This window comes from Fringilla coelebs, assembly GCF_963513975.1.
Source record: "Fringilla coelebs genome assembly, chromosome: 4".
Classification (NCBI taxonomy): Eukaryota; Metazoa; Chordata; class Aves; order Passeriformes; family Fringillidae; genus Fringilla; species Fringilla coelebs.
The window spans coordinates 45,281,057-45,309,013 of NC_140032.1; the positions used below are offsets into that span (position 1 = coordinate 45,281,057).

At 38.8% G+C, this 27,957-nt stretch overlaps 1 protein-coding gene across 1 annotated transcript; it reads right to left on the bottom strand.

The window, feature by feature from the left end:
• Positions 1-27,957, bottom strand: CENPC (centromere protein C; the record flags this gene model as incomplete). The annotated part of the gene is made up of 20 exons (XM_084204011.1): positions 1-112; positions 9,522-9,591; positions 11,005-11,095; positions 11,514-11,668; positions 11,953-12,051; positions 15,177-15,272; positions 16,083-16,187; positions 17,584-17,652; positions 18,678-18,745; positions 19,952-19,990; positions 20,607-21,444; positions 22,095-22,474; positions 22,652-22,855; positions 23,713-23,932; positions 24,036-24,126; positions 25,187-25,275; positions 25,599-25,660; positions 26,661-26,707; positions 26,991-27,007; positions 27,921-27,957. The coding sequence occupies 20 exons, from the start codon at positions 27,955-27,957 to the stop codon at positions 70-72; spliced, it is 2,820 nt and encodes a 939-aa protein (XP_084060137.1). The 3' UTR covers positions 1-69.

Here is a 27,957-nt window from a genome sequence, read left to right on the forward strand (position 1 = left end):
GTCCGATGAAAATGTTCAATGTTCTTTAGAATTCCTCTGCATTAGATGATCTTCAATTTGCAGGTAAAGTTATGGGGAAGAGGTGTCCAACAACACATTTCTTGCTCTTGCTCTAAATTATAAAAAACCCAGCAATTAGTTCAAATTAACACAGTTAAAAATAGGCCTACCTGTGCCATAATATTGGGGAGTTACGAGACAGTAAAGTGAAACAACTGCAAATTGTCCTCACATCAGCAAGGACATCACAACATTCACCTACTCCAGTGGCAAATCAATAAAAACATTAGTATCATTTCAATTATGCTCAAAAGAGCACATTAGCCTAATTTCATTTCACTAATAGTGGTCTCTGACAAATGTGTTCATCTGTGCAAAACCTGGAGCTGTCAAAGCTACACCTGGTTGTGGCACTGACACTTGCTCTCCAGGTATTTTCCTAATCTATTTCAAATAAAAAATATATCTTGTGAAGGACCAAGAGGCCTCAGTAGTTAATGTGCACGTGAGTTTCTTGTTATTTTTATAAAGATCTTGCATGTATTTGAATTCCCTTTAACTTGGGTTTACACAAGTGATTCTCAATCTCTGGTCAGCAGTTCCAAAGTAGGGAAAATAACCTACTGCTGACAGTAGGGAAAATAACCAGGAACTACAATGCTTGCTGAGAGAATAATAACTGATGCAATTCCCCACATCAAATGACACCTGAGTACTGATACTCCACATGTAGATTTATATGGCAAAAGCAGACACTTGATAGCCTGGACTATGCAAGATGCCGAATTTTCAACTGGTTTAAAGCCCATGCACAGAACAAAGACTGCTGTTAAGACCTGCAGGTGAAAATAATAAGCCACTATCCAAATACAGTAAAATGTTTTAGGGTGTATGTGCAGAAAAGTGTTAGCTAATTCACCCAAACTGAGCAGTGGGCTTCTCATCAAACCCAGGTATGCGTCTGCCCTAGAGGGAGTCCTCAGAGCCAAGACCAGAAAGGCAAGGTTAAAGCTGACCCCTGTGACTCTACTTAATGCGCACGTTTTATCCTTTAGTGTGGAGAAAGGGATGGAAGTGGTTCGCTGTTCGGCAGTGGCTGGGGCTCAGGCACACCCCACACTCTGGTGGCAATACTAGTGTGACACGGAAAAGACTGCTCTCCACTTAAGGGGTACAGAAATAAGGGTCTTCCCAACAAAAGCATGAACTAAACTTATAGAAGAGCAGCTTCTATAGCACAGGTTGCAACTTCACAGGATGTCTGAGGTCAGAAGGGACTTCTGGAAGTCATTTGGTCCAACACTTCTGCTCAATCACGACCACCAAGAGCTGGCTGCCCTGGATTCACACAAGCTTGTGCTTCCTGATCTCTTCTGTACCTCTTGACCTCTTTGCAGTAACCACAGCAAGAAAAATAAGGATGCCAAGTGTGCACTCTGATGTGCTTTGCAAATACACACTCCCACCCATGGCACTAAGAATGGCAAAACAGAGATGATGGGATCTGAACTTTGTGGACAGAACTGTTCCACATGGAAGGGTATGTCACATGTGCTTGGCCAGGTCTCAGCTCCATCTCCAAGAGAAATGTATGAAGCTGATCCTGAGGGGCCACCCAACACAGCTCTTTTAGTCTAGGCTCCTTAGACACTGCAGAAATACTAAAAACCAGGAAGTTTACTTTCTCCTGGAATCTACCAGAAAAGTCAAGCAGCAAGACGGTGTGAGAGGGCACGTGAGAGATCCATACCCACACATGCAGCAGTGGACACACTTCTGTGCCAAAACCAGCTGGTGCCAGGTGGCATTCCCACTGGCAAGAGGAATGAAGATGTAAGAGCAGGTGAATGCCTGGGCTAGCCTGCCAATAGAAAATCAGGGTATGGCGTGGTGCCTAAGTGATGGCAGACACACATCAAGACTGTGCCAAGGCAAAGGAAGTCACCAGCATGCTGAATTAGTGCTGTAAGAGGAGCAAAAAGCTATGGTGCTCCAGGGTAAGTCTGGCCATGGGGAATGATGCTAGGATGGATTCTTCCAGCATTGCAGAGCCAGCCTCAGCAGATGGACAAGGTTCAAGGACAACCAAGTGGGCCTGAAGCAGTCTGTTCTGCTTCTGCAGCCAGGACAATGGCAGATGTTGACAATAACAAACACCTTGCCAGTGACTAAATCTACAAGAAAGTCCTTCAAAGAACAGAGGCCAAAGAAAGCTTCGCATCACTTCTCTGAGGGTGAAAATTGGAAGCTATGCCAGGCTCTATACCAAACTTGCAGGAGAGGTAGCAAAGGAACCTTCAGGCACAAGAACACCTCTGAAATAATTCAAACACCTGGAACTGAGCTAAAAAATAATTCAATCCTTGCAAGTGGCAAAAAGACAGAAAAGAAACCTTTGGTAAGAAAAACGCATTCAAATAGGGTAGGAAATGAGTTTAGGCAGCAAGACAAAAAATGAAGGAGCAGACTGAAACTTGAGGGAGCAGCTGAGCTGAAACAGCAGCAGGTGAATGCCTCATCCTGCAGCCTGTTCCAAGAGAAGGAAGAAAAAAAAAGAGACAAAAGTGAACTTTGGGCAGATATTTCAAGAAGACAACTGCCAACTTGCATATAAAGACACAGATCATCACAGTGGCATAGTGTTCACATGGAATTTCATGAAAAAAAGAAAATTATTATCAACATTTCAGTAAATACTCGAGGAGACCTCTACACTGTCATTTCTGTAATAATTCAAATTCCAGATATGAGGGGGAAAAGAAAAGGGAACACTTTCGCAAATCTATAGTCCATGCTAAATCAAATAAATTAAGAGAGGTTTTGTACTTCATTAGCATCACAGTTCAATGGAAATGAGCACGGAGGGATGAAGGAAATCTGGGGCTTGCACCTCATCTAAAAGCCTCAGCATCTCACCAGAGATTAGTTTTAATAACTTAAGAAGTTCTTCAGAAGAAAATTTAAAATATTTTCAGTTAAAACAATACTAGTGTTGTAGGTTCCTCCTCTTTTTTTTCCAGCAAAACCCACAAATGTATAATGTAGCATGAGTGCAGGACTGTGGGCTGACCCTGGCTGGATGCCCGGTGCCCACCAAAGCTGCTCTATCACTCTCCTCACTCAGCTGGACAGGCGAGAGGAAATACAAGGAAAGGCTCCTGGGTTGAGATGAGGACAGGGAGAGATCACTCACCCATTACCGTCACAGGCTGCAGGGGAATCTCAGCTCCAGTGCCTGGATCTCATCCCAGCTCCTTCTGCACTGACCTGGGTGTGGGCAGGGCTGTTTCTCTCACATAATCCTCACTCCTCTCTTCTCTGGCAATAATTACTTCTGCACAGTAACATTTTTTCATTCTTAAATGTTACCAGGGAGTAGTTACCACCAACTCTGGTGGGCTCAACCTTGGCCAGCGTCAGGTTGGCACTGGAGCAGTCTGGCATTGGCTCTGTCAGACACAGGGAAGCTGCTACTGGCTTCCCACAGAAGCCATCCCAGTAACCACCCCCCACCACTATCAAAACCTGGCCATACAAACCCAATACAAGGTCATACCTTGCCATTTCATGACAAGATAATGATTCTGCAAGCTTCAGTGGGGTGAGCAGCTGAACAAATGAAGTTATTCTAAATTCTGATAGTTCACTCAGTGTAATTTTTCTGAAAGGTTAAACAGGATGCTAACATGGACTTGGTATGCCACAAAATGAAGAGGGAAATAAAGCAAACATTTAGCTTGTCTTTAAAACACAGTGGGGCTTTTTCACTATCTAAAATACTGTTCAAATCTGGGAACTGAGTTCTAATTTATAACTGTAGCAACCTCTCTGCTTTACCTGTGAATTACCTTAAAAGTGCATAGTAGAGCTTAGCTGCTCATCAGGCAAATGTCTACTTCTACTAAGAAAATCAGCCATAATAAAAGGCAGACAGCATTTGCTAGATGCAAAAAGGCCTCTGCAATTATCACTTAATTGTCCTTCATGGGCCAGTACTGGGAGTCACATACTTTCCCCTTAAGGTTGCTCCCTTCTTCAGCACTTTTCTTAACTGTCTACTTAATTAGTCTTCCTTCCTGGGCTTAATTGTGAATTTGTTTTGATTAATTAGCCTCAGATCTCACTTGGCACTAACTGAAATATAGGAGAAGTGCTCAGTTTCTTCAGTGAAAAGGCAACTGCATCCTAGGGGAGCCCCCTCTTTGTCAGCAATAAAATTTCAAGTCCAGATAGTATTTGAAAACAACTTTTTTGTAATTAACATTCAATTCTTGTAATTACCCCCACTGTACTACAACACAAAAGTGTTGCTAACATAAAGAAAGGGTAAAATCCATTAAATTCAGGCCTCTTAGGTGGATTATACATCATGCTCATTAGCTGAACCCTGTAGTTTTAGATAAGATGACATAATGCTCTTAAATGCAGGTGATCAGATCACTACTAGAATCCCAAACCAGGAGTCTGGGTTACCAGCAGAGACAGCTGTGTCCTTGAGGCACCAACACCAGAAACCTTTCCCATATCAATCTTTTCAAAGTTACTGAGCTTCACTGAAAACGCTTTGCATAACCTAGACCACTAAGTCTGTAACACCTTTGAGCAGTAACACAGAGCTCTTCATTATGTTCACACCTCTCACATCACTCCTTTCCCCTCCCTCTTCAGAGCACACTGACTCCAGAAGACACCCTCACAGTGTTACCATGCATCTGCCATCTTGGTCAATTCTCATTTCAGATACTGTTACTGAAAACACAGGAAAAGGCATCTTTAAACAGCATCACTGTGAAAAAATTTAATAAGCTGAATGAAATAATGTGTGTTAACAGCTATTATACCATTTAATAAATTTCCTAAATATTTGTCAAGAGTACTGTAATTCTTCAGTTTTCAAATTTAAAAGTCCTTACCTACCAAGCTGCAAAGAAAAAGAAAAAAACTTATTCTTGATATTGATATTTATTTCTGTAAACACTTTCAGACTTGCATCTCAACAGTCAAGCTGACAAAGTAAACACTTTGTTTCTTCCAGCTCCTGGTTTCAATCACTGTTGCTCTTGTGCTCCAAACAGGACTAGTGGTTTTACAACCCTTTGTGTTGTACATTTAGTTGGGCACAGAAGCTCAAATGAAGCAGATCAGAACAGGAGCTTTATCAGTAGGCTCAAACACACAGAGCAGCTCTGCAGACAAACCTTTTAACATATTTGTTTCCTAATAATCTGCAGCCCACTGTTCTGACTGATAATCAACCATGTTTTCATCTTAGAACTGGACCATAGGACTCACTTTGGTTGTCAAATCCTAACTGAAGCTCATCCATGCAACCCAAAAAGTTTGCCTTTGAGATCTCTTCTGACTATATTTGTGAACATCTGTGAAGTGACAGGATTCTGCCAAGGAAATGTACCAGCTTGGAAGAACTAAGATATTCAGTTACAACGGCTGTCAATACCATTAAAGAAGCATGGCCCATGCTCTTCAGTTAGATCTATCACCTGCAATCAATCACCACTTAAAGTAAATCCTGTATTACAAAAGACATCATGCAGAGTCTATACAGCAGTAGAAATACAAGAAATATTCCTTCATGCTGAAATGCCTTTTCAACTGTTATGAAATGAGGAAATAGCTCCTTAGGTTTATTGCATTCCCCAAATGTTAATTTAAAATCATCTGCAGATAACCAATTTAGTTGTGCACTTGCAAAATAAAAGAAGCTGCACATGTGCCTCAACAGTTTGTTTTATTGGTCCTGTTTATTTTGTCTGTAATTACTCAGCTCACAATCTCCTATTTTAGATTTACAGAGCTGTACAAATATGGATATGCATACACATCTGACTGTTCTGCAATCACTCTTCTACTAATTTAAGCTTCAAAAAGCTTTGTTTAAAAAACAGGAACAGCTTTCCAATCAAACAAAACTACAAAAAGATAGATTTGCAAAAGAACCTACTAACCTGTAATTTTTTTGAAGAGAGCCGCAGCCTTCAAAGCTGTGGCTTTTTATTGTGGCATGACTTTTAAGTTAAGCCTCTTAAAAGAAGCCCCTGGATGTTACCATAGTATATGCTATAGAATACATGAACCTATTAACATAAAGCTGAAATATGTGACTTGGCTTGTTTCCAGCTCTCTAAATTACTACTAATAGAAAGCAATGAATTAAAATACTGAAAAACAGGGATACCCACTAGGATATCAGTATGCATCCTCCAGGAACAGTATGTGTACCTCACATTTTGTCTCCTTCAAGACAAAAATCCCAACTTCACTCCGCAACAGGTAACACTGGTTAACCAACTTCAGCCTAGCTCTACAAATACCTGGCTAAACCACAGGAGAGCAAAAAACAGGCTGGCAAAAAGAATCACACGTTTGCAGGAAGAACAGTAACTTGTCACAGTTCAGAAAAGGCTTATTTCTTTGCAATATCCTATTTGGCCTGCTGTACACAAAAATGTAGGAAGCAGGAACCAAACCAAGATCAGGCAGAGGTGAAACATCAGCTGCCGCTTCTGACAAGCCACTGATTATTGATTGACACACTGCAGAACTAAGCAGCCACAGGAGTCCTGGCACTCAGAAGATTCTCCTGCACCTCCTCACACTATATTTAGGCTAATGACACAGCAGCAAATTTCTAACAAGTGCCAAGTTGAAGAAAAAAAATTGAAATGCAATCCAGACCAACAGTGAAGAATCCCGGTCCTGCTGTGTACTAATGTTTTAAAGAACAATTTTGTGCAAGTGGCTGCAACAAGTACATCATCCATGTAACTGAATGAACTTAGCAACCTTCAGTAGTTAAGTCCTACTGTGAATGGCAACTGATTTACATCTCCTTGCAAGAGAATTCACCTAAATTTATCTCTACCTCTAACACACTGTTCTTCCTGCCTTTCAAAAACCAGACCCTAATGAGCACAGAGGCCAGCAAAGGACTAAGAGCTGTGCTTGAAGCCCCATCTACTGACAAATAATAGAACTGTTGCTAAACCAGAGCAATATTCCAGAGAACATCCCTTGACAAACCTGATATTGCTTCTGAAAAAAAGCAAACCACAAACATATTCAGATGTAGTCCAGCTACAAAATGTTCTCTGCAAAGTACACAGGACATTTCTCTCAAAAAGCCAACCAGCCAGAGAGCAACAAAGCTATACAGCCTAAAAAGTGACATACTTTACCAAATCTGCCCTGTTCTCCTTGACACTCCCAGCCATAGAATTAGGAAAACACAAACAGGCATGCTGACCTGAAACCTGCATTTGAACATCTGCACTTTCCAGCCTGTGTCAGGAAAAGGTCTGCACATATTAAATCCGCTTTAGAAAGCATCCTGAAGAACTATTTCTCTTGACTCAAAAGAAAACCCCCTCACGATCTTACTGCCACGTTGCAGGGGTCAAAGACACATCTGTGCCTGATATGACATTGTCATCACTTCTCATCCCAGCCCACCAAATGAAAACACATCCCTGGCAAGCAACAGCCTGCTGAGCTCTGCCACAGCATCCACCCACACTCTCCTTTAGGACCAAGAGCCCTTTAGTCCATACACATATATTACCTACACTAAACCCGTAAGTATCCATTCTTCTGCTACCCAATCTGCAGACAGGTAACAGAAAAAAGAATCTGCAGGGCATTTTTGTTCAGAACTCCCTGGCGATTAACACAACTGAAAAGTTTTCTTGCTCTCATTTTTAACTGGAACAAATCTGCTGCTGGGATCAGAGACCATCACATCCATGGCCTGACCGCTGGGAGACCTGCTTGGGTTAGAAGCAGAGTCTTAGGTCTAATCCTAGCTCTGTACTTTTTCCAAGTGGCAAAGTTCCAGATCTCTGTAGGCCTGAGGAGCTGAAAGACTTAAAAACTAAACGTTTTAGTGGGTGGGATCCCCTCAAGCAGTGAGACAGCATGTGTGCCCATCTGGTAGCTGGTATGGCTCCAGCACAGGAAGGACATTATTTGAATGTTGCTGACCTTGAAGAAACCAACCCAAGCCCAAAAGTTAGAAAAGCTGATAACATCTAATTTATATCTAGTGACTAAATGAATTTTTTTTTTTTTACAAAAGTTGAGGCTGGAAAAAAAAGGACTTTCTTTAAGTCTGAACTCTGTAGTCTGAACTCTGAGAGTAAATAGTTTGTTTCAAGACAGAACTAAATAGCAATAGGCATGTTCCTGTTTAATCTTCTCAGAGTTACATGTGACTTAGCCATGGATGAAAATACAGTACACAGCTTCTACCAAGTATTTCCACTGTCAGTCTATATACGCACTAACCATAGGAACTACTGCTTCAAAGAGAATGACAGAAAGTATTAGCTCAAATTCCTCAATCCAAAGGATCTTTCACAGAGGCATGGTAATCTTGGTGTCCAAGACCTTTCACAGACACAGGAAATTAGCCGACAGCTCAAGGCCAATTCCTCTTTCCTACTTTAATGTATACTCTAGATTTAGCATAAAGATCATGGCCAAGACTGGTTAGAAGGTTAGTGCTCAATCCTCAAGTCCTTAAGAGTTCACGATTCCGATTCAATTTTCCTTATCTCCTTCTCTTCAAGGATAGCAATGACCAGAGAGAGAAAGCAGCATATAAGAATAGCTGTAGTTTACCCTTATCTTCAGCCAGAAGGAACCTCGAAGAGCTTGGGAGACAAATGCTATGTATACCATCTGCTGTCTAGACTTGGCTTCTGGAGTATACAGTATAATTACAGCTTTCCCAAAGGTCCTCATTATTATCCAGGAACACAGCAAGCAAATCAAAAGGAGATATTAAAGTAATACATTTGGCAATGACCTATCACTGTTACACAAAATAAAGCTATCAACAATGTTCAGAGCTAATCAGGCCATAGCTTCCACATAAAAGACACAACTGATAAGCTCCTACTTAAGAGCTCCTATTTTCCTATTCAGATTAGAGGCACTAATCATCCAGCTGCCAGACAAGGAAGAGTTGCCTGTCGTTAACATATGAGAAGGCAGCTGGACCCCAGCACAGCAGCCTTGCAGCAGCCCATCTCCTAGACAACAATTACTGGAATGCAAACAGCAGGTTTGTCATTTAAACAGAGATTATTCTAAGCAGGTTGTACCAGGCAGTCGTTAAGACTATCTATCAGATGTTAGCTGAGGATGCCAACGTTTTTTTCAAGTGCTAAGCATCTTTAGGGAGATTAAGCATATTGATACAATTTGGAACAACAAATACACCCACACATTTCATACTTATATCTTTCTGTCACTGGATGGCACAAGAACAGTAGCTGATGCAGAGCAAGGCCCTTCAGTACGTCATTTCAGTTTGACAGCAAACTACCAACATTCTTCTGGGTTTTTTCCCTCAACTCTTCTTATCTTGATTTCAGCTGCTCTGGATTCGTTTGTAATGTTAGGGTGGGCCCACTCAAACATTTTTGTACGTAAAAAGGACTTCAGAACATACAAAAATTTGCCAAGTGTTTAAGCAAACTTCTTTGCAGAAAGTTCTTCACCTGTCTTTGAGCTGTGTGAAGAGAAGAACACTTTCTTCATTCAGAAGATTACGTATGTTATATCCATTTCCTACAAAGAAAAACAGATTAAGTTTTCCTTAGTATCCACTGGCAATATTTTAATACCTCTCCAGTCTTCAGCCAAGTATAGTTCTATTTTATATATTTTAACAGAAGGAATATTAGCTCTTAATCTAGGATGCCACTCTTACAGGCAGGTCAGTGCATTCCAAAAAAATGACAAGGAATACACCTAATGACATTTACTTTCATCTGTGCTTAAAAGATTTTTACTGAGAAGAACGTAACAGGCATGAGCTCTCAGGTCTCAAAACCCACAATAAACCTTTAAGGTGACTGAATTTACTTTAGTTTCTTAAGAAACTATCAATAAAAACTGCACATGGAAACTTATCTGCAGATCTTCACTTGAGATTTGCACACTAACATGACCACAAAATAGAATTATCTAATAGGCCCTGAACACTGGAAACGAACAATATCCTCACATTCATATACAGCCACGTGGTGAATTACAGGGATCACTGGCCACAAACACTGCATTGCCCATCCAGCCATACTGAGACTGGTCATCAGGAAGCAGGGAAGAATGAAGTGTAGATCCTTATGGTCATACAAAACTTTCAGCATATCATCTGACTTCCCAGAAACCAAATAACAAAATTGTCTCTGCAGACCCACTAGACTTTTAAGATTGTAACACCAAAAAACAGCTGCAAAGCACCAAGCATTAAGTGAGCAATGACTGTTCAGTCAGGACACTGTGCTGAAAAGTTAACAGGGGAAAAATAGGCTAATTCTTCTTTTTCTAAAGATAAGCCTCTTCACAAGAAAGCCGTATAAAAGCTCTCTACACCTTCACGTATACCCTGCTTTAACACTACTATGAAATCTCCAGACTAGCATCTTAACCCACTGATGAACAGCCTCCCATATGGAATTCATGCCACTTTTGTATCAAAAGTACAAAATCAGGTCTTTAAATTCTCAAGAAAACATATGAAGTTACAACCTATTCAAAAAGATAGTTTGAACCTTCTATTTACAAGCACAAAGCACAAAATATAGTGAACTGATCCAAATGGATTTTCATAATTTTACATAGGAAAAAAGTAGCAAGCACATGGTGACAGAAACAATTCTATTAATTACTAGTAACATCTGTGATGTTTCCTCAACATTACAGCTAGTGGCAGAACCAGAAAACCGAGAGAAATTTACTCTTAGAAGTTGGTAGTGTCATCAAAACTTTGAGGCCAACTCACATAATCAAGAGGTATGTGTATCCCTGCATTCAACCATTAGATCATCAACCCATGTCCAGTGTTGTGTCATATTCCATTCTTCCTCACCCCGTACTGTCCCATTCTCTATTCAATCATTCTGTTTGGTCTTGATTCCTAGCATGCTGATTTAGCCTCCTGAACCCCCCAACAAATGGGTTTCAGACACACACACTCACCTGCTGGAACATAGAAGCAGTCCCCTGCAGTCAGGTAATACGATGTGTTATGTAACGTCACAATAACTTTGCCATGGATAATATGGAAAGCCTTAACGGAAGCCAAAGGGTTCTAAGGTTAGCACCATTTAAGGAAGATATCCAAGAAAACACACACACATAACAAAGATAAAAACCCAAATTAGCCAGCAGAGCTGCAATCTCTTTTCCCCATACTGATGAAAAATAAGATGCACAACTCAAAAGGGGGATGGGGTCCAGTTTTATTTTTCTGATATTTCTATCTTGCCTGCAAGATTCACAAAGTAGGAGCAGATGGACATACAGATTTAATACAAAGCAAAGCAGGGCAATGGGCATGCAAAGAACCTTCAGCAAACAATTCATTAATGTTCATTTGTTTTGGGGGGTGGGGCAGACCTCTCAACTTCATATGTTATTTCTAACCACCCCAACAGATCTTCTGTTTACAAAGTCAATTTCATAAAAATATTTAAAAGCACACTTACTATTGTATCCATGTCGACAAACTGGTGCCCCTTTTCTTTGTACGGTTTCAGAATCAATCTACCAGTTGCAAAAAGAGATGTGTTCAAATTTTTGTGTATTTCTACTGCTTCATCTTTGAAGAAGTAAGTGTGACTGTCTGCAGTGTTTATACAATCTACAAAAAATGCCCAGGAGATTAACATTAATGCTACCACATAATTAGTCTTGTTACATGCTCAGTGCAATACATATTGTTTCAGTGCAACACCTCCAAAAGCTAGACTCAAAATTTAGCTGAAAAATTAGGACACTTCTTATGTCTCCCTCAGAACTTTCTCCAGAAGAGAAATGAACATTTCAGATCCTTACCTTTCTATGCACAATGTGGCATGAACATTTTTTTTTTTCTCATAAGTCTACATAATTCAGGAAGTTCCTTGTTCCCATCCATCAACTCACCTAGATGCACTTCATTATTTGTTACTGGGTCCAATACAATGGCTGGCTTAGATGCATCAGCTATGCTGTGGTCCAAACTTGCAGGTATCTCTCCTCTGTCTGAGGATATAAAGAAACCAAACCAAGACCAAAAAAGTAATCAATATAGATTTCAAAAAGTTAATAATTTAACCACAACTTGTCCACAATTCTAATGTCACACATTAAGTACTTAAATTTCCTTTAAGAAGTGACTAAATAGACTGAACACTCTTCCTTCAAATAAAGAAAACCATCCATAACAATTCTTTGAAAAATGTCTTCTTCATTGAAATAATTTCAGTGTGTTATAGATGAACACTCTCTAAATCCTAAGGAATTTCCTGGGGAAATGCCAACTATTTATCCTATGCTATTAACAACAGTATTTACTCAAAACTAAACTCTATGTTTTGAGAGAAATGTTTTTCTAGCAACAGATGCTGAGAGACTATGAAATACGTGATGAAGAGTGAAGAACAGGTGGTTTTGCTCAACCTATTGTTGATAGGCATCAGGGGACTTAAGAGAGAAAGCATGCAAAGATAAGCACATGTCCAATTTTCCTTTTCTCAAGAAATAACATTACAGGAATCTCACTCTAAGCTGTAAATCTGAGAACTATTGCTATAATAAAAAGGACTTTTCCAGAGAAAGAAATATCCTAAGAATTGATGACAACACTATGCTTTTCAAACAGAAAAGAGATGCTTTAGAATGTTCACGGCAGAATAAATATCCCAGAGCTTTCTTGCAGAATTCTCTTAAGCAGACAATTTTAGCTGTACAGTGCACAGGAAATTTCTTCAAACACAGACAGAAGAAGCATGCTAAAGGCAAGCTATAGCACTTTCTTGGCACTCATGGCAGCTTAAATACTTTTACAGTAAGACAGTCAGGGGGAGGAAGAAAGTTACTCTGTTTCAACAGCTTTGTTCCAACATAACCATCTCTCTATAAAAACAAGCAGCAACAGGCACAACTCAATAGCTATAAAAACAGAATTTTTATTGTATCAATAACATTTAAGAATTTGTACTAGAAATTTTACTTGGCTGACAGGCCTTACATGCATCACTAAGACTCAAGGATGTGAGTGAAAGACTATCTCTGAGGATGAATGTCTGCCACAGAGGAAATCAATCACTTCTGGAAGACAGTTCAAAGGCACTTGAAGCAACCAATAGTTCTTGTAAGATACAATATGAACAGTCACTACCAGCTCAGGTTCTCATGGGCCGCAAGTGATTTATATTACAATATAAACTGTACTTAGATCAAATATTGATCTATACTAGGGTCCTGTCTCCCATCAGTGGCCCAAAGCAGGTACTCCTTCCATTCCTCAAAATGCCATAATAATATACTCAATATAATATAGTCAATTGAATACTTTCCATCTATAACCAGGAGCTTCCACACTTTATTTAGAGCTATTAGCTCTCATGTTAACATATCTGGTTCTTGCCTTGAAACTACATACTTTTATGCATAATATTCTGGGCAGGAAGCACACAGTGAGAATAGCCACCTTATTTTGCTGAATAACCCAGCTCTCACTGTCTTCCTTCTTTACCTTCTATTTCTTGTGTTTAAAAAAACAAGCAGAAAACCCCAACAAGACCATTTACTTGTATTTCCCTTCTCTGTCTCACTCATGATTTCAGAGGTGATTTTAGATGTCTTCCTTAGGGGCCTCCATAGTACTCTCTTCAGGGCTGAGGAGAATTCACTACAGGAAGTCCTTCTAGGTTTTTGATGAGCTTTCCCTAAACCTTCTCTAGTCCTACCACTAGCTTTCTGAGGCAAGGAATAAAACTTGAATGAAACACATGTAAAATCAGAAAATGGTACCAACAGTGATTGTTTTCTTCCTTATTTCTCAGATGATTATGTCAGTCCTGATTAGTTTACAACTAGAACTGTATGGCATTTTCCGTGTCTGTTATCTGTTAGCACTTGTTTTCATAGTTCTATAACGTTATGGGTAAAAGTAATGTTAAATTAGGGTATAGTTCAATTATATTGTATTAATTATGCTTTAATCATTGTATTATGTTAACAGTGGGGGGGGGCGGTATTAGAATGGTCTAGGAGACGGTCCAGGGTTTGGTGGAAGGGCGGTTCAGCAGGGCAAGGCGAGGTCGAAGAGGGATTGGATGGAAGATCTGACCAATCATTCAAAGCTCTACAGAAACGATTGGTCCGGAATGAACGGCATTAAAGAGCAATGGGAAGTCTGGAAATGGACCACGCAGATCCAAAACAGGCCAAACCTGGACTCGAAGGCAGTATAAACGGGGGAAGTTCAGTTGAGTCGGAGCTCTTCCTTTTGGAAACTTGTTTTCTAGGGAGAATCCAGTGCACTGGGGGTAGCGCACTGTTCTGTTTTTGGCTTGCTGTATGGGTGCTCAGGCTTATCCTAGGTACTCCGTTCCATGCAGCTATTTTAATAAACGAGAACCTCCTTCTCCAGAGAAAGTTTGGCCTCGTTCATATTCATAACATATAACTTCGCAGAGAAATGTTTCAGCTTCAAAAAAGCTCTAGACAGTCCCCATAAAGAAAGGCTCTACAGCATTACAACATCTTCCAGAGAGCACAGCAAAATTAATTTGGCTTTTGGACTTTGACTCTCTTTTCTGAGCACTACTTACGTGTTTATTATATACTGGCCAGAGAGTCTCAGTTTGCTTAAACATCGATTTGTTGTGCACTTTTACCCATTTTATGGGCTGTTCTTAAAGCTCTCTCTTTACTGTGTTGTGGTTTTGTATTTAAACTACAACAGCTTGAAGCCCTACTAACACTCTGCTGCATTTTTAGATGTATTACAAGCATCAGTAAAATGGCTACAAGTTTTTGTACCTTAACCATGCACACTAGCATCATCATCTGAACACAAAATGAGTACAGTTTAGATTCTACAGCCCCTGCTTTAAAGGCACAGGAGCACTTCTGGGTATGTCTAGCCTTTCTTCCTTTCGTATGCTGAAAAGTGAACAATTTTATGACAACGATGTACAGCATTTCTATAGATCCAGTAGGAGCAGGTTTTTCCTCATCAGATCACATTAATAAATTATGGTATAAAATTATTTTTACCCAGAGAGAGAACTGAGTGTTTACTGGAAAATCTTAGAGCAGTAGAGCATTTGATTAAAGAGACTTTTTAAAGTATCTGAAGAAAAAGTCTTTGTTCCTACCTGTTTTATCTGTTTTCTGCTTGGGACAATACTTCCTCCTTTTACTCTTCCTGGGAGATTCTGGTTCTGGATGCACGAGTCCACTAACCACAAGCCCTGAAACAAAAGCAAGTTAAAGTCCACTAACTCATAGTAACTCTAAAAGAATGCAAACTTGCACAACCAATCAGCATTTCAAATGAGAATAGACTTCTTTGATGCTGAACTTTTCAGATAGCTTTAGAAAGCCAGAACAAACAAAAAACTTTTTAACATTAAGTACTTTAGAGTGCAATGCAACTTGAGACATTTTAAAAATTATTTGATCAAATTTCAGTCAAAGAACATTTCAGAAAGCCATGACATGCAAATAATTTTTGAAGACAAAATATCACTTTTACAAACACAAAAAAAATACTATTTTGAGTGAACTAATTAATTAGGAAAGGACTAAACTAGGCTAAATTGTCAGTAAAAAAAATTCCTGCGAACAAGATCTATTTTCTCACTTAGGGTATTTAACACCGAGACTATAAAATGTTACAGTATCTGTTCTCAAAACCAATTCTCACACAAAAAGAAATGCTCCAATGAATGATCAGTAGATTGTCTCTTTTTCCAGTATCATACACAATCTCTGACATAAAAAACCCACTAGTACAGAGAAATTATTCTGTTCCTCCCTCAACAGTGAAGGCAAAAGTACTTAACATGCTCTGCTGATATTATTTTCAGCTGACACAGGAGTGTCAGAAGAGACAAAACCTGCATGGAGAGATGACTAAGTAACTGGAGACCACAAATAATCTTTTTAAAAAAGCTACCCAACTGTAAGCATCTCAAGGCTTGTAGAGCACAAGATCAACTCAGATTTTTCTTTTCCGCTTTGTCAGAAGGAAGCAAATATTGGTATTTTGGAACTAATACCTGAAGGCTTCATAGTATAGTTTATGCGCTCGCCTCTCCAGTATTCCAGAGGTCTCAGCCGTATCCTTTTTGTCCGACGAACATTAGGTGTGTTGGAAGGCATTACTGATTTGAAGGATGAAGTCATTAAGTATGAAAGGAAAATTCAGAGACAGAAAATATTAAGTATTCTTTCCTCTTGTTCTGTACTACAAGCAGGTCATCCCTTCCCAGCTGATATTTTTATCACATTGCTATCATGACAAGAAAATGGGATTCAAGTATTACCAAATGCCTTCTTTTGCATAAACCAGTATTTCACCCTCCTTTTTCTTAAACAATCACCACCCTGACTTGACATTAGATTTCATTTCATTCTATATATCTTAGTGAACCACTGATAACAAAGACATTAGGACCTCAAGCTTAAGGACAGCAAACATGCTACATCTGTGAAGACAAAGTTCTCAACAAGACTAAGAATCCTGCCTGAATCTGGGGGATTTCATTAGCAACCATGAAAAGGCACTGCCTCAGTTATGGGAAGGGGAGGGTAACAGAGACTGCCTAAGTACATCCTTCTTTTCAAGATTCAGAAGTTCTGTTTCCAGGGTCCAGAAGAGCAGCACTCTTGCAAAAAGAAACCACACATTTCCAGGATTTCTCAGATATTTATCTTCAGATGTACTAATCCCACAGTCTCAACTTGGAAGTTGCATAAGCTGCCATATATGAATACAGTATGATATTTTAGTGTTTGTAAGAAGAGTAAAAGCCCCTTAAGATCTCAAAGCAAATTAATCAAGAATATTTAAATGTTAAAAATGGTAAATACAAAACAGTTGCTGAAGCAGTTTCTGAAGGTAGACAACTGAAGTGTTGTGCATAAAATAATAATGAAGCCAATAAAAAACACCCACAATGTCAAACAGACAAGCGTGGGACTACAACTGACTGCATGACCCTTGTTCCATCCTATCCAGACTCAGACCACCACAGAAGGCAGGTTATTTGCACCCTCAGTTTTACTGCATAAAACCAATTCAAACTCTTACTGTTCTCACTGTACAGTAAGAGTTTGTCCTGACTCAGCTTCTTTAGGAATATATTCAGTGCACACAGCTGGGTGTGGGTCAGCATCAGCTCATGACCTCTTGCCTGTGGCTCTCCTGCAGAGCTTAGTCTGTGGTGGTGGGAGTGTGACTGCCAGAGTGGCTCCTGGATGGTCAGATCTGAAAGTTTCTTTAACACAATACCACAAAAAACAGAAGTGTGGCAGTTAAAAAGATAACTGTTGAATGGAGCTATAAAAAGAGAAACACTGGAAGTTTTAAAAAATAACTTTCAAATTAAGAGAAGGGCTGAAGGCCTGAAGAAATAACAAACCCTATCTGTAAATACTTATGAACAGATGAACCCATGTCTAGGTGTATGTCTGTGTCTCCTTCAGCAACATTTACATCAAGTTGAAAATACACTTGCATTTACACACTTATATGATGATATTTTAAAATACTCTTACCTATTTTATGCTTTGCTATTTCATCTGATAACAGATGTCTTAATTTGTAATTCAAGTCTTCAGAATTATCTGAAAAGACATTCAAAAACCCCATCACCAAAGGCATTTATTATTCCTGACTTTTATTCAATATGCTAACTAGAACAAACCAAAAGTAACACAAACAGAAGTCTGAAGGATAGTGCTTCCACCAACACCTTTTGCTATAAACATATATGAAGTCCCGTGTAGATAAACAGTATCTGTAATTAGTTTTACACAGAGTAAACTTAAAAATTACTTATTCAAGTATATTATATATTCAAGTAAATACTCCTCAGACCTATCCCTCTTGTTAAAGTGAACATTGACAAATTATAAACTATACACATAATTTTATTGATCAAAGTGCAAAGTCATTCAGATTTATATCACTGAAACCTAACTTCAGAACAATTTTTTTTACCAGAACACACACAAAACTAGGTATCAGAAAAAAGCATTGCATGGACTAATAACATTCACATCTGGCTCTGAAGCACTAAGGAAAAGACTTTGTATCTCCCTGGCTCATGTTCATTACGACAACATGTGGAATTTCTGCAGTGAAATTTAAAACTGAAACCAAACAAACAATAATAACCCTCCCCACACAAAAACCCCCAAACACAAAACCAAGCCAAACAAATAACAAAGCAAACAAAAAAACCCCCAGAAACAAAAAACCAAACAAAACAAACAATCCCTCCCCCCAAAAACCACCAAACCGAAGTATTCTTTGGGAAACAGGCCATGACTCCATCAATGCTGTAATTTGGCTCAGGTTTACCTGAAGTGACTGCATACAGGACCACACCGAACTGGTACAAACTGAGCCTGAAAATTTTGTTCAAAGTATTTTAGAAAGAGTAACTTTATCCCGGTATGCATGATGCCAAACCACATAAAGCTGGCATGCTGTACCACACACTTGGATAGAAATGTAACCACAGCCAATAAAATCTGCATTTCTTCTTCTGGATAAGCTGAATACAACAGAAATTACTGAACTGTCAGTCACAGTTTAAAAGAAGCTTATACATAAAATGCAAGGAATTACGAAGTCCAAACATTACCTGAGGATATATCATCCTGCTCAGGAGGCCTAGTGCTGGAAGTAAGTCCATCTTCTAGAACAGGCCCACTGCAAAGGAAAAAAAATACACCTGCTTGAACACTTCAAAGGAACATTACAGGACTACCAAGAATAGCAAATTAAAGTTTTTTTCAGATGATGTGGGCTGGGTTCTATTTTGCTTTTAAACAAGTCTATACCAATTACACACTGAAGCAAATGAAAACTCATTAAAATTCACAGGTCAGAAGTTCATGAACTACTCCCCTACTCAGTCATCAGACAACTAGTGTTCACACCTCCTCTCTTAAGAGGTTTCCCAAACTTTTTCTTTTTTCTCCGTTCCAGAACAGACCTTCTCCCCATCTCTGTAGCATTACCTTACAATTTTCCATATACCATAATTATAAAAGTGCTTTAAAGAGTTGTTTTGCATACTCTAAGGAAAGGACAGCAAAATAGTATGTAGCCTGTCACGAAATCCTCCCCATAAAATGGCAACAATTTACACATATAACTCCAACGGAGATTCTCTAGCAATCAAGCCACTTGTAACAGAACTTCTCCTACAGCCTTAGAATCAGTACCCTTGATTTTCCTTCATCCCCCATCTGAAGCTGTGCTTCACTGCTTTTACTGTGCCAATGAAGTTCAGCTGTTATCCAGCTCAACTCCAAAACGTGCATTTCAATTACCTAGGTTAACAAATCAACACTGCAGATTTGTCCAAGTCAGTCTGCAGTAGGTTCCCCTCAGAAATAAAGCCCCCAACATTTTCAGTACTATGACTGCGTAAGTATTTAATAAATTCACAGACTGCCACTCCTGTTTGCTTCATTATTAAGTTTCCATCTCATGACAGGGGACGATAAATGCCTATGTACATTCACAAAGAGTTTGGATTGTAGATTGAGTTCTATACCCTACTTGACATAAACTTTTTTAGTGCAGCTGTCATTAGTTCTAGGAGCACTGATCTTTCTGTTCAAAAATTACACACTAACGTGGAAGCAAGCCTCAAAGGAAAGAAATCCCCAAAGGCAATAAGCTTACTATGACCCCCTATCCATGACAGGAAGAAAAATTGTATTACTTTATTAACTGTATTAGCACAGTATTTAAAGCCCTCAAGCAGGAATCACAATGCTGTTCTACTTGGTGTTTCACCAGTCGGGCACAGAACGCAGCAGCTGTACCAGCTGCCCAGTCTCAGGGCGTCTCCTTGGGGCAGAAGTAGGAGCAAAGTAACGTTTTTCAGACAACTCAGGAAATTACCTTTCGCAACTTACAACCTTCCCAGCTACAAAGGAATCCCTAGAAAAGAAAACAATATTCTTCTTATATTTGACGTTAAGTAAACTTAAGGAAAGGAACCTGTAGGTCAATAATTTTATGTCCCGAACAAACTATAAAAAAGACATTAAAAAAAAATTAAAAAGCAATGCAAAGATCAATGATTATCAACCAGATTTTAGACCACTTGAACTTAGTCTTTGGATTGACAAAAATAAATATAGCTGAATTTATAAATACAAATATAGCTGCATTAAACAAAAATAATAATAACAAAAATAAATACAGCTGAAATAATTAAATGCTGTATTTTCTAAATCTATTTTTAAAAAGGAACAAACTTGATGGTGAAGTTATTTTGTGGGTGATGAGGTTGTGTTAAACTAGATCTGCTCTGCAAGTCTCACAAGAAGACTTTAACTAGAACAAGCTTCCTCATGTAGGAGACACCAAGTATGGCACCCAGCTTTGAGAAAAGAATGTTGATTAAACTGCTTGGTTTCTCTATTAATTATTCAACCAGCCTCAAACTACCATGTACTTGAACTGGGCCATCACTGCTTAGAAGCTGACAAGATGTATTTCATTATCTACCAAGTTATATACCGCATTTGTAAAGAATCACAAAAAAGCTTACTGTGGTCCATGCTGTCTGTTACGTTTTCTTTTGTTACTTTTAATTTTCACATCTGGTAACTTCTGTTTTTTCCTTGCCTGTACAGAAGAGCTGCCAGAATCTGTCTGAGACTCAGGGCCTTCAGGGCTCAAGTGAAGAGCTTTATTGGTTCTACGTGGAATCTTTTTGGGTATCTTCCCTGAAGACTTGTCAGACCATTTCTTTCCAGGATTCTTCACACTCTCCACGGGATGCTGGAGTGCTTTTAGAGGAGCTCTGTTATTGGCATCACCAGGTGACTCTGATGTGTGTAATACATTTCTAGGCTTTCCAGGCGTAGTTAACTTCTGAATCACAGGAGTCCCTAATTTCTGATGCAAAGATGTGGCACACACTTCATTCAGTTCTACAGGCTCTCTTTCAAGCTCTTCTTCACCAGGCCCATTGTCAAAACTCTCCTCTCTTTGTAACTGAGGCTTTTTATTAGTACTTTTCTGGACAGGTATTTTAAGCTTTTTCCTTGGAGTTACTGTCTCTCTTTTAGCTAATTTGACTTTTGGAAGTTTCTGCTTAGCGGTTTGTTTCTTCTTAACTAAATGCTGAGAAGCTTTAGAAGCCGACTGCAGATTCTTGGAAGACTTGAGAGACTTTTTGAGTGACATAGTCTGCTCTTTCTGATGCTCAGATGAGGGCATAGGCAAATCCTCACCTGGCATACTTGTTTCACACTGCTCTTCATCAGATGTTTCTGCTTCCAATCTAGACCATGACAACATCAGTTCTTCAGCTTCTGGTTTCCAGGATGTGTTCTTTTTCTGGTTTGGAGAGTCTTGTCTAAGTGCATCCTTTTTAGTCTTTCCTGTCAATACACAAAATATTTGGACATTAATACCTTTTCCCATTAAACCTGAAGATATTTGTTAACATCTGAATGCACAAAAAAACCCCAAAGAATCAAAATGGGGAAGGAAAGAAAAAAAAAAAAAAAGAGGTATCACAAAACCAGTTTTATCACCACTGGCTAAAAGGCTTTCACTAAACTATAGTCTACAAAAAACTTTTCGGTGTACTTCCAGTATTTCCTAATAAAAAAGGGGGGCAGAAATGTTACATTCAGTCTGTTTTCCAGTTTTCAGTAGTTTGTGCTACAAAACTCTTCACAAATAATTCCTAAAACTCAATCCCCTTTCTGTCCAAATACAACTGCCTTCCTGTGGTGAGAGGAACAAAAGCTTGTTGGGTACCTACTTTCTCTGACTCTTTATACAAAAAGACAACACTGCTAATTTAATTGTTAATGTTCTAACAGGAAAGGCAAAGGATGTGGTGAAAAAAGTGAAGACACTGTCTCACTGTCTCACCCAAATCTAACTGTGCAACTGAAACACCAAAAAAGAAATCTATTGATGTCTTTCATCTACTTTATTATAATTTTCTTATAAACTACCAGAAAATAATCCATTAATATGACCTGTAAGGAAAAGTCTGAAGAACTGTTAAATAACTTACCCACACAAGTACTCTTTTGGCTTTGAGACGTAAGGACATTTTCTTCACTATTAGGGATTGGATCTGACCCTGACGTTTCTTTGAAGTCAAAAGCTCCAGCATCCAGATGATCCAGTTTCTGTTTAGTAAGTGCTTTACCCTGTACTCTTCTGTTCTTGACTTTCTTATTCTGTGTCTTCTCCTTTTCAGAGGGCTGAGGTTTAGAAATGGGAGCTGCAGAGCCATCATTTTTTGATTTTTTCTTTTTAGTGGGAATCGAAAACCAAGTAGTAAAAGATGCACCACCTGATTCATCAATTAAAAATTCACACTCATTTTCTATTTCTATTTCTTGATATTTCACAGGACGAGGTGATGGTGGTGATGTGGAGGTTGAATATCTAAAGAATGGAGGAAAAAAACATTCATATCGATCAGGGTGGGGGGAAAATTGACTTTCAAAAGTCTTCCAAATCTAGTGGTAACTCCCCACACCTAGACACAGTAGAGAATGTTCCTCAGAAGAATTACTATAAAGTTCATCCATCATATGTTTCATATTAAGCCTCCATACAAACCTCTGTCCAAGTGTTCTTGTTGCTACAGCTGCTAAGACAGCTGAAGAGAAAGTCTTCTCTGTCCGGGCAGATGATGCAGTAACACGATCTGTTCCTTGCACAGGAACAACCTGCTCATCTCTCCCAGGCTGAGGTCCTTCCAAATTTTCCACTTCTCCATGGTTCTTTGCTGCAGCTGGTGTACTCCAGTTATCAAAATGCAATCTAGGAATGAGACACAGCATTCAAATATGCTGCTATAAATCCTGAATGCACAATAAAGTATTGTGAGGATGAACAGCTCCTGCTGACAGCATCTCACTTCCTATGAATGAGCTTCCCTTTGGAAACTTGCTGCAACACAGGTTAGCAGTAGCGCTTTCCAGCATAGTAGCAAGTGCCCACAGGCAACATGGAGTCAGCATGCGACTCTTGATATAAGTAAAAGCTGCTCAGCAAGACAAATTCCTAATTTTAGGAGGATGTGTTTGAGAAACTGCCAGGTTTCCTAGACTGCACTGTCTTTCCAATCTCCCATTCCATCAATGGGAGTCAATGGGATCAGTGTCAGTCCATCTTTATGATCTACCCCAGAGATTCAGTCCTCCAGGAAAGCAGAACTGTGGCCAGGACACTGGCCAGTGCTGCAGATCAGCTTCAAGTCTTCCAACAAGGAGATAATAATCACAACTGAAGCTATTTTACTTTGAATAAATCATTTGTATATTCAGAGTGAGAGGATCCATGACTGCTCATTTCTGCTTTAACTAATTTTTGTTAACTTTTAAAGTCAACGCTGTGAGTAGAATTCACTGAAGAAGTCTAGACGATCTGAGAAGCTGATACTTTGGAGCACTTTCCTGGAAAAAAGAGTTTATTTTGACAGGCTTCCTTCACTTGGGTACCGCACTTATCGCCAGAATATTAAATAAAACATAACTCTGCCCTTTCTAAACCCAGATATACAATTTCCTAAAAAACTTTCAATTATTTTTTATGAGTTCAGAATCCAAACTCAATTTACCCTGAGGTGGAGGGCACACCTGGAATATGACACCACAACCATGTTCAGCTCTACTTACTTAACTACAGGAGAAGTTTTCGCTTCCTCCACAGGAAGAGGTGATCCAACAGCCCCACGATTATCCTCAGGGTCCAAAGGCACAGCCGGATGCTGGCACGGTGCTTCAACATCTTTTAAAGTATTTTTTTTTTCACTTTTAGGCACAGGAGACTCTGCCTTTTTAGAAGTAGCTACGTGATCAGGTGTTGCAGGCTTTGGGTGTGATTCACATAACAGTCCTGCCACATATATAGAACAGGTTTAATTCTTTAAGTAAAAACCTTACAAAATCCCAAGAAATAGTTACTTTAAAAACCTTAATTCAGTAATAGTGTGACCAACCTCTGCTGCTGACTGGTTTTAGCAGTGATGCAGGTGAGGGTTCTGCAGACTCACGGGCTCTTTTCACAGACCTGGCTGACCCTGTCTTGGGCTGTCACAGTTAGTAACAAATAATGAGACGAAGTAAAATATTTGAGAAAGCAACAGTATTTTAACAGAATATACATTTCTATAGAACATGAATATAACTCATGTTCTTCTCTTAACTCATACTCATTCAAATCACAGTTCTGTTTCACCTAAACACTTCAACTTTCTATTATAGTGTAAAACTCTCTAAAAGTAACTGTAAATTTCAAACAACAGGTAAAACTGTGTGTACAGTAAAAATCTATATGCAGCTTTAACCAGACATCTGGCTAATCTCAAGGTAAACTACTTATTATTGTCATTTAGAATGAATTCATTTAAACTATCTAATTACCCTTTACTAAGACAGGCTGAGATTTAGCAAGAATTGATATGAGATTGTATTGTAACATCAGACTAAATTAAACAAACAGCATTATAAGGTTGCCTCTTCTAAACCCTGCCATTAATAGAATATCCTACTTTAAAAAGTAAAATCAGAATATTAAAACTAAATATACAATCTAGATTATTGGCATCATCCTCTCAGGCAGCACATTAACAAGGCCTTCACCTTGTTTCCACTCATCAACTAAGTTACAGACCTATGAAGTTATTGTACAGATAACTATCAGGAGTTATCCAGCTGCTTTTCTACATTAATCCCCTTTAAATTTTTACTGTCCATCTGATAGCTAAGAACTGTGCCCATATAGTTGGCAAAGTAACCACAACCAACTCCAGTGGAGTCAAAGACAGCCATACCCACCCCCAGTAATAAAGCAGTGTGCTTCAGCCTCAGACCATGAGAAATTTAACTATCCTGGACAAAAAGCTGAAGAAGTTTTCATTAGTAAAAACCCAAGAAAAAAAAATCTATTAAATAATTCTACTTATAGAATATTTATTATTAGAGCACAACAAACTAAGAAAAAACACACATTTTCAACAATCTTCATAGATCGTTAAATTGTAGCCTACATACTTTTACAGTGCTCATACACAACTAAATGCTACAGAACTGAACTTGTACTCACATGAACCTGTATCCAGTGCTACGCTATGACACTGACAGAACTTACCCTTTGTTTCTGGATTGAAGTCCTCTTCTCATTTTTCAAAACAAAGGTTGAGCAATTTGGAGAGTTTATTGTAAGATCATTGCTGCAACCTGTGAAGAAAAAAACCAGTAACTATGGGAATCTCGGAATTGTCCAGGTTTTATTTATTTTAACAAGTTCTAAGGCTCACTAAGGTCATGTAAATCCAAATGAGAAAGGAATCAGATGCTTGAGAAAGAGATTATAAGACAGGTAAGACACAGTTTTAAAAAGCTGAGAAGGGGCTGTTCTTAAAAACCCTGAGAAATACTATTTATATCTATTTTATCCCCATTTTTTATTTCTATGTACTTACCACTAAATATAACACAAGGAAGAAAATAATTCTTTTCTTTTGTCAGCAAATCAAGAAAAACACCAAATAAGAGCTTACTTTCAAAACAATCCTGTATGAGTTTCAGTACGTTTTGACCTGGCTGTAGATCAATCTTATTTCTAGAAAGAAGAGGGAAAAATATTTTCAATCAAAAATGCCAAATATCCCAAATATTAAAGCAGCAAAGTTTTATTTCTAAATATTTTTGGTTATTATTTCTTACATACCATTTCCATGCATAGATATCTGCAGAGAAATTTGTCTAAGAATGAATTCCAGGAAAAAAAGTCTCACTGCCACAAATGAAGAATTCTCTCTACATTAAAAGAAAACATGCAACTACTGCAACAGCCCTGAGGTGAGATGTAGGCTGACTGGAGTCTCACTTGAATAAGTAATTTTTTTATAAATCAGACCTGGAGCTATGTTGCCTGCAGCGATGCAGTCAGAACCAGGCCTGAGGTATCCTATCCATAAGCAAGTGAGCAGCTCAGCTGGTTGGATTATTATTTCAAACCAGCACAAATGGAATGGGCAGAAGTGAGTGATTCACCAGCCAGACAGCATTGATCAAAACCAAAATAACAGAAAAGCCATGGAGTTTTACTCCCATAACGATCATGATATACCTTTAAAAACAGCTGAATGTGTACATTTGGTAAGCTCATGAAATGCATTTCCAGAAATGGATTTCAGCAACAAAAACCTCACAGACTCATAACACGCATGTACAGAACATCACAGCACTGCAAAGGCTCAAACTCATCTCTAACATTTACCAGCAAGGTCCAGATATGCTGGAACTCTGCATGGGTTTAATTTCTCTACTCCTTGAAAGGCAACATGTTTGCACAGATTACTGCTTCCCTACTCAGGCAGCCCAGTAAGGGGTACCTTCGGTACAGCTACCCCACACCCTGTTGCCTCAGCAAAGGAAAACCTCAGAGCCTTGTCCCCCCACAGTGCTTGCTCCTCTTACCACTAAAAAATACAAGAAATTGGGAAACATCATATGATCAGTTTAATAAGGTACATCAAGTACTTCTGACATTTAGCTCTAAGATAAAAATCAAGGTAAATTTTCCAGAATCTAAGAATAGGTGTTCAAATGCAAATTACCCTCCTCCATGGCAGAATCTTGTTCTGTAGTCCTTTTTTAAACGATTCTGTGAAGAAATAAGAATCAATTTTTACTAAGCATGATGACACTTTACAGAAAAACAGGTAAGCAGATCTCGAGGATTCTTGAGACATCTTGAAGTAGTGGGAGAGTGGGAGTTATTGCAGCACTGTTTTTCTTAGAATGCCACAGTGCCTCTTCATACACTTGAAACCCAAGTATAACCAATTATTCAAACAGCAGACAGGACTCCAGCCATTTACCATAACTAAAGCAGTAATAATTCAAGCAGCAGGACACTCTCTGTATGATCAAATAAAACTGCTGACCTGGGAACTGGCAATGGCTATAGAGGATAAAATGGGAATGAAGGGCAAGAAAAATTCAACACCAAACAGTTCTTCACAAATGTGACAGGAAAATATCTCAAAAAAATGTAAATGTTTAGCTGAAAAACAACTATAACCTCTTCCTGATTCAAATAAATTTAGAATATTTAGCAATGTGGAAAGTATGGAATTGTTATAAATAAGAAGCTTGATTAGGCCAATATTCAAGCAACAATCAATTTATTAATTAATATGGTAAAGTATGAGCAAAACAGCGCTGGGTACAGCGGGGGAAGTTTTCCCTCCGACTGCACACTGATAGGTGGGGCTTACAGGTATTTATAGGGGTACTCATAAGCTTTCTCAGCAGTTTCTATTCCCAATTTTTACTCATCAGCAGTTTCCATTCCAAATTTTTACATCACAATTCTATACACTATTGTGATTTAGTTTTTCTCAGGATGCGTCCCAAAAGGAGGATCCCCAGATGGTGCTGGCAGTTTTGAGATGTTGGTCCAGTTTCCGCAAGAATAAAGACGAATCCCATCTGGTGAAGTCCAGCTCCCCAGATATGGGTCCACTTTTTTAATTACAATGACTGTAAATCTCATAACAGTGATGTCCAGCTTCCCTTGGTCGAAATTATAAATCCTTGAGATGATGTTTAATTTCCTTTCTCAAGCTGTTTTTCTCAGCTTTGTTAAGACGTGAGATAAGCATATATCCTTTACATATATGCCAAAGCTACAGTTTCAAGGATACAAGTGATATTCTAAAATTATACTTCAAAAGGTTATTACTGCAGCACTCTTTAAGGCCTGACTACAAGCAGAAAAAAACATCCTTAATGCTTTAATTCAAATGCTCCTAAATCAATCAAGGTTAATTACAAGCAAAAGATAGGTTCAAAGGCCTTCTTCCATGCTTTACTTTCCTCAGTTATCATTGGAATTCGCAGCCGTCCCAT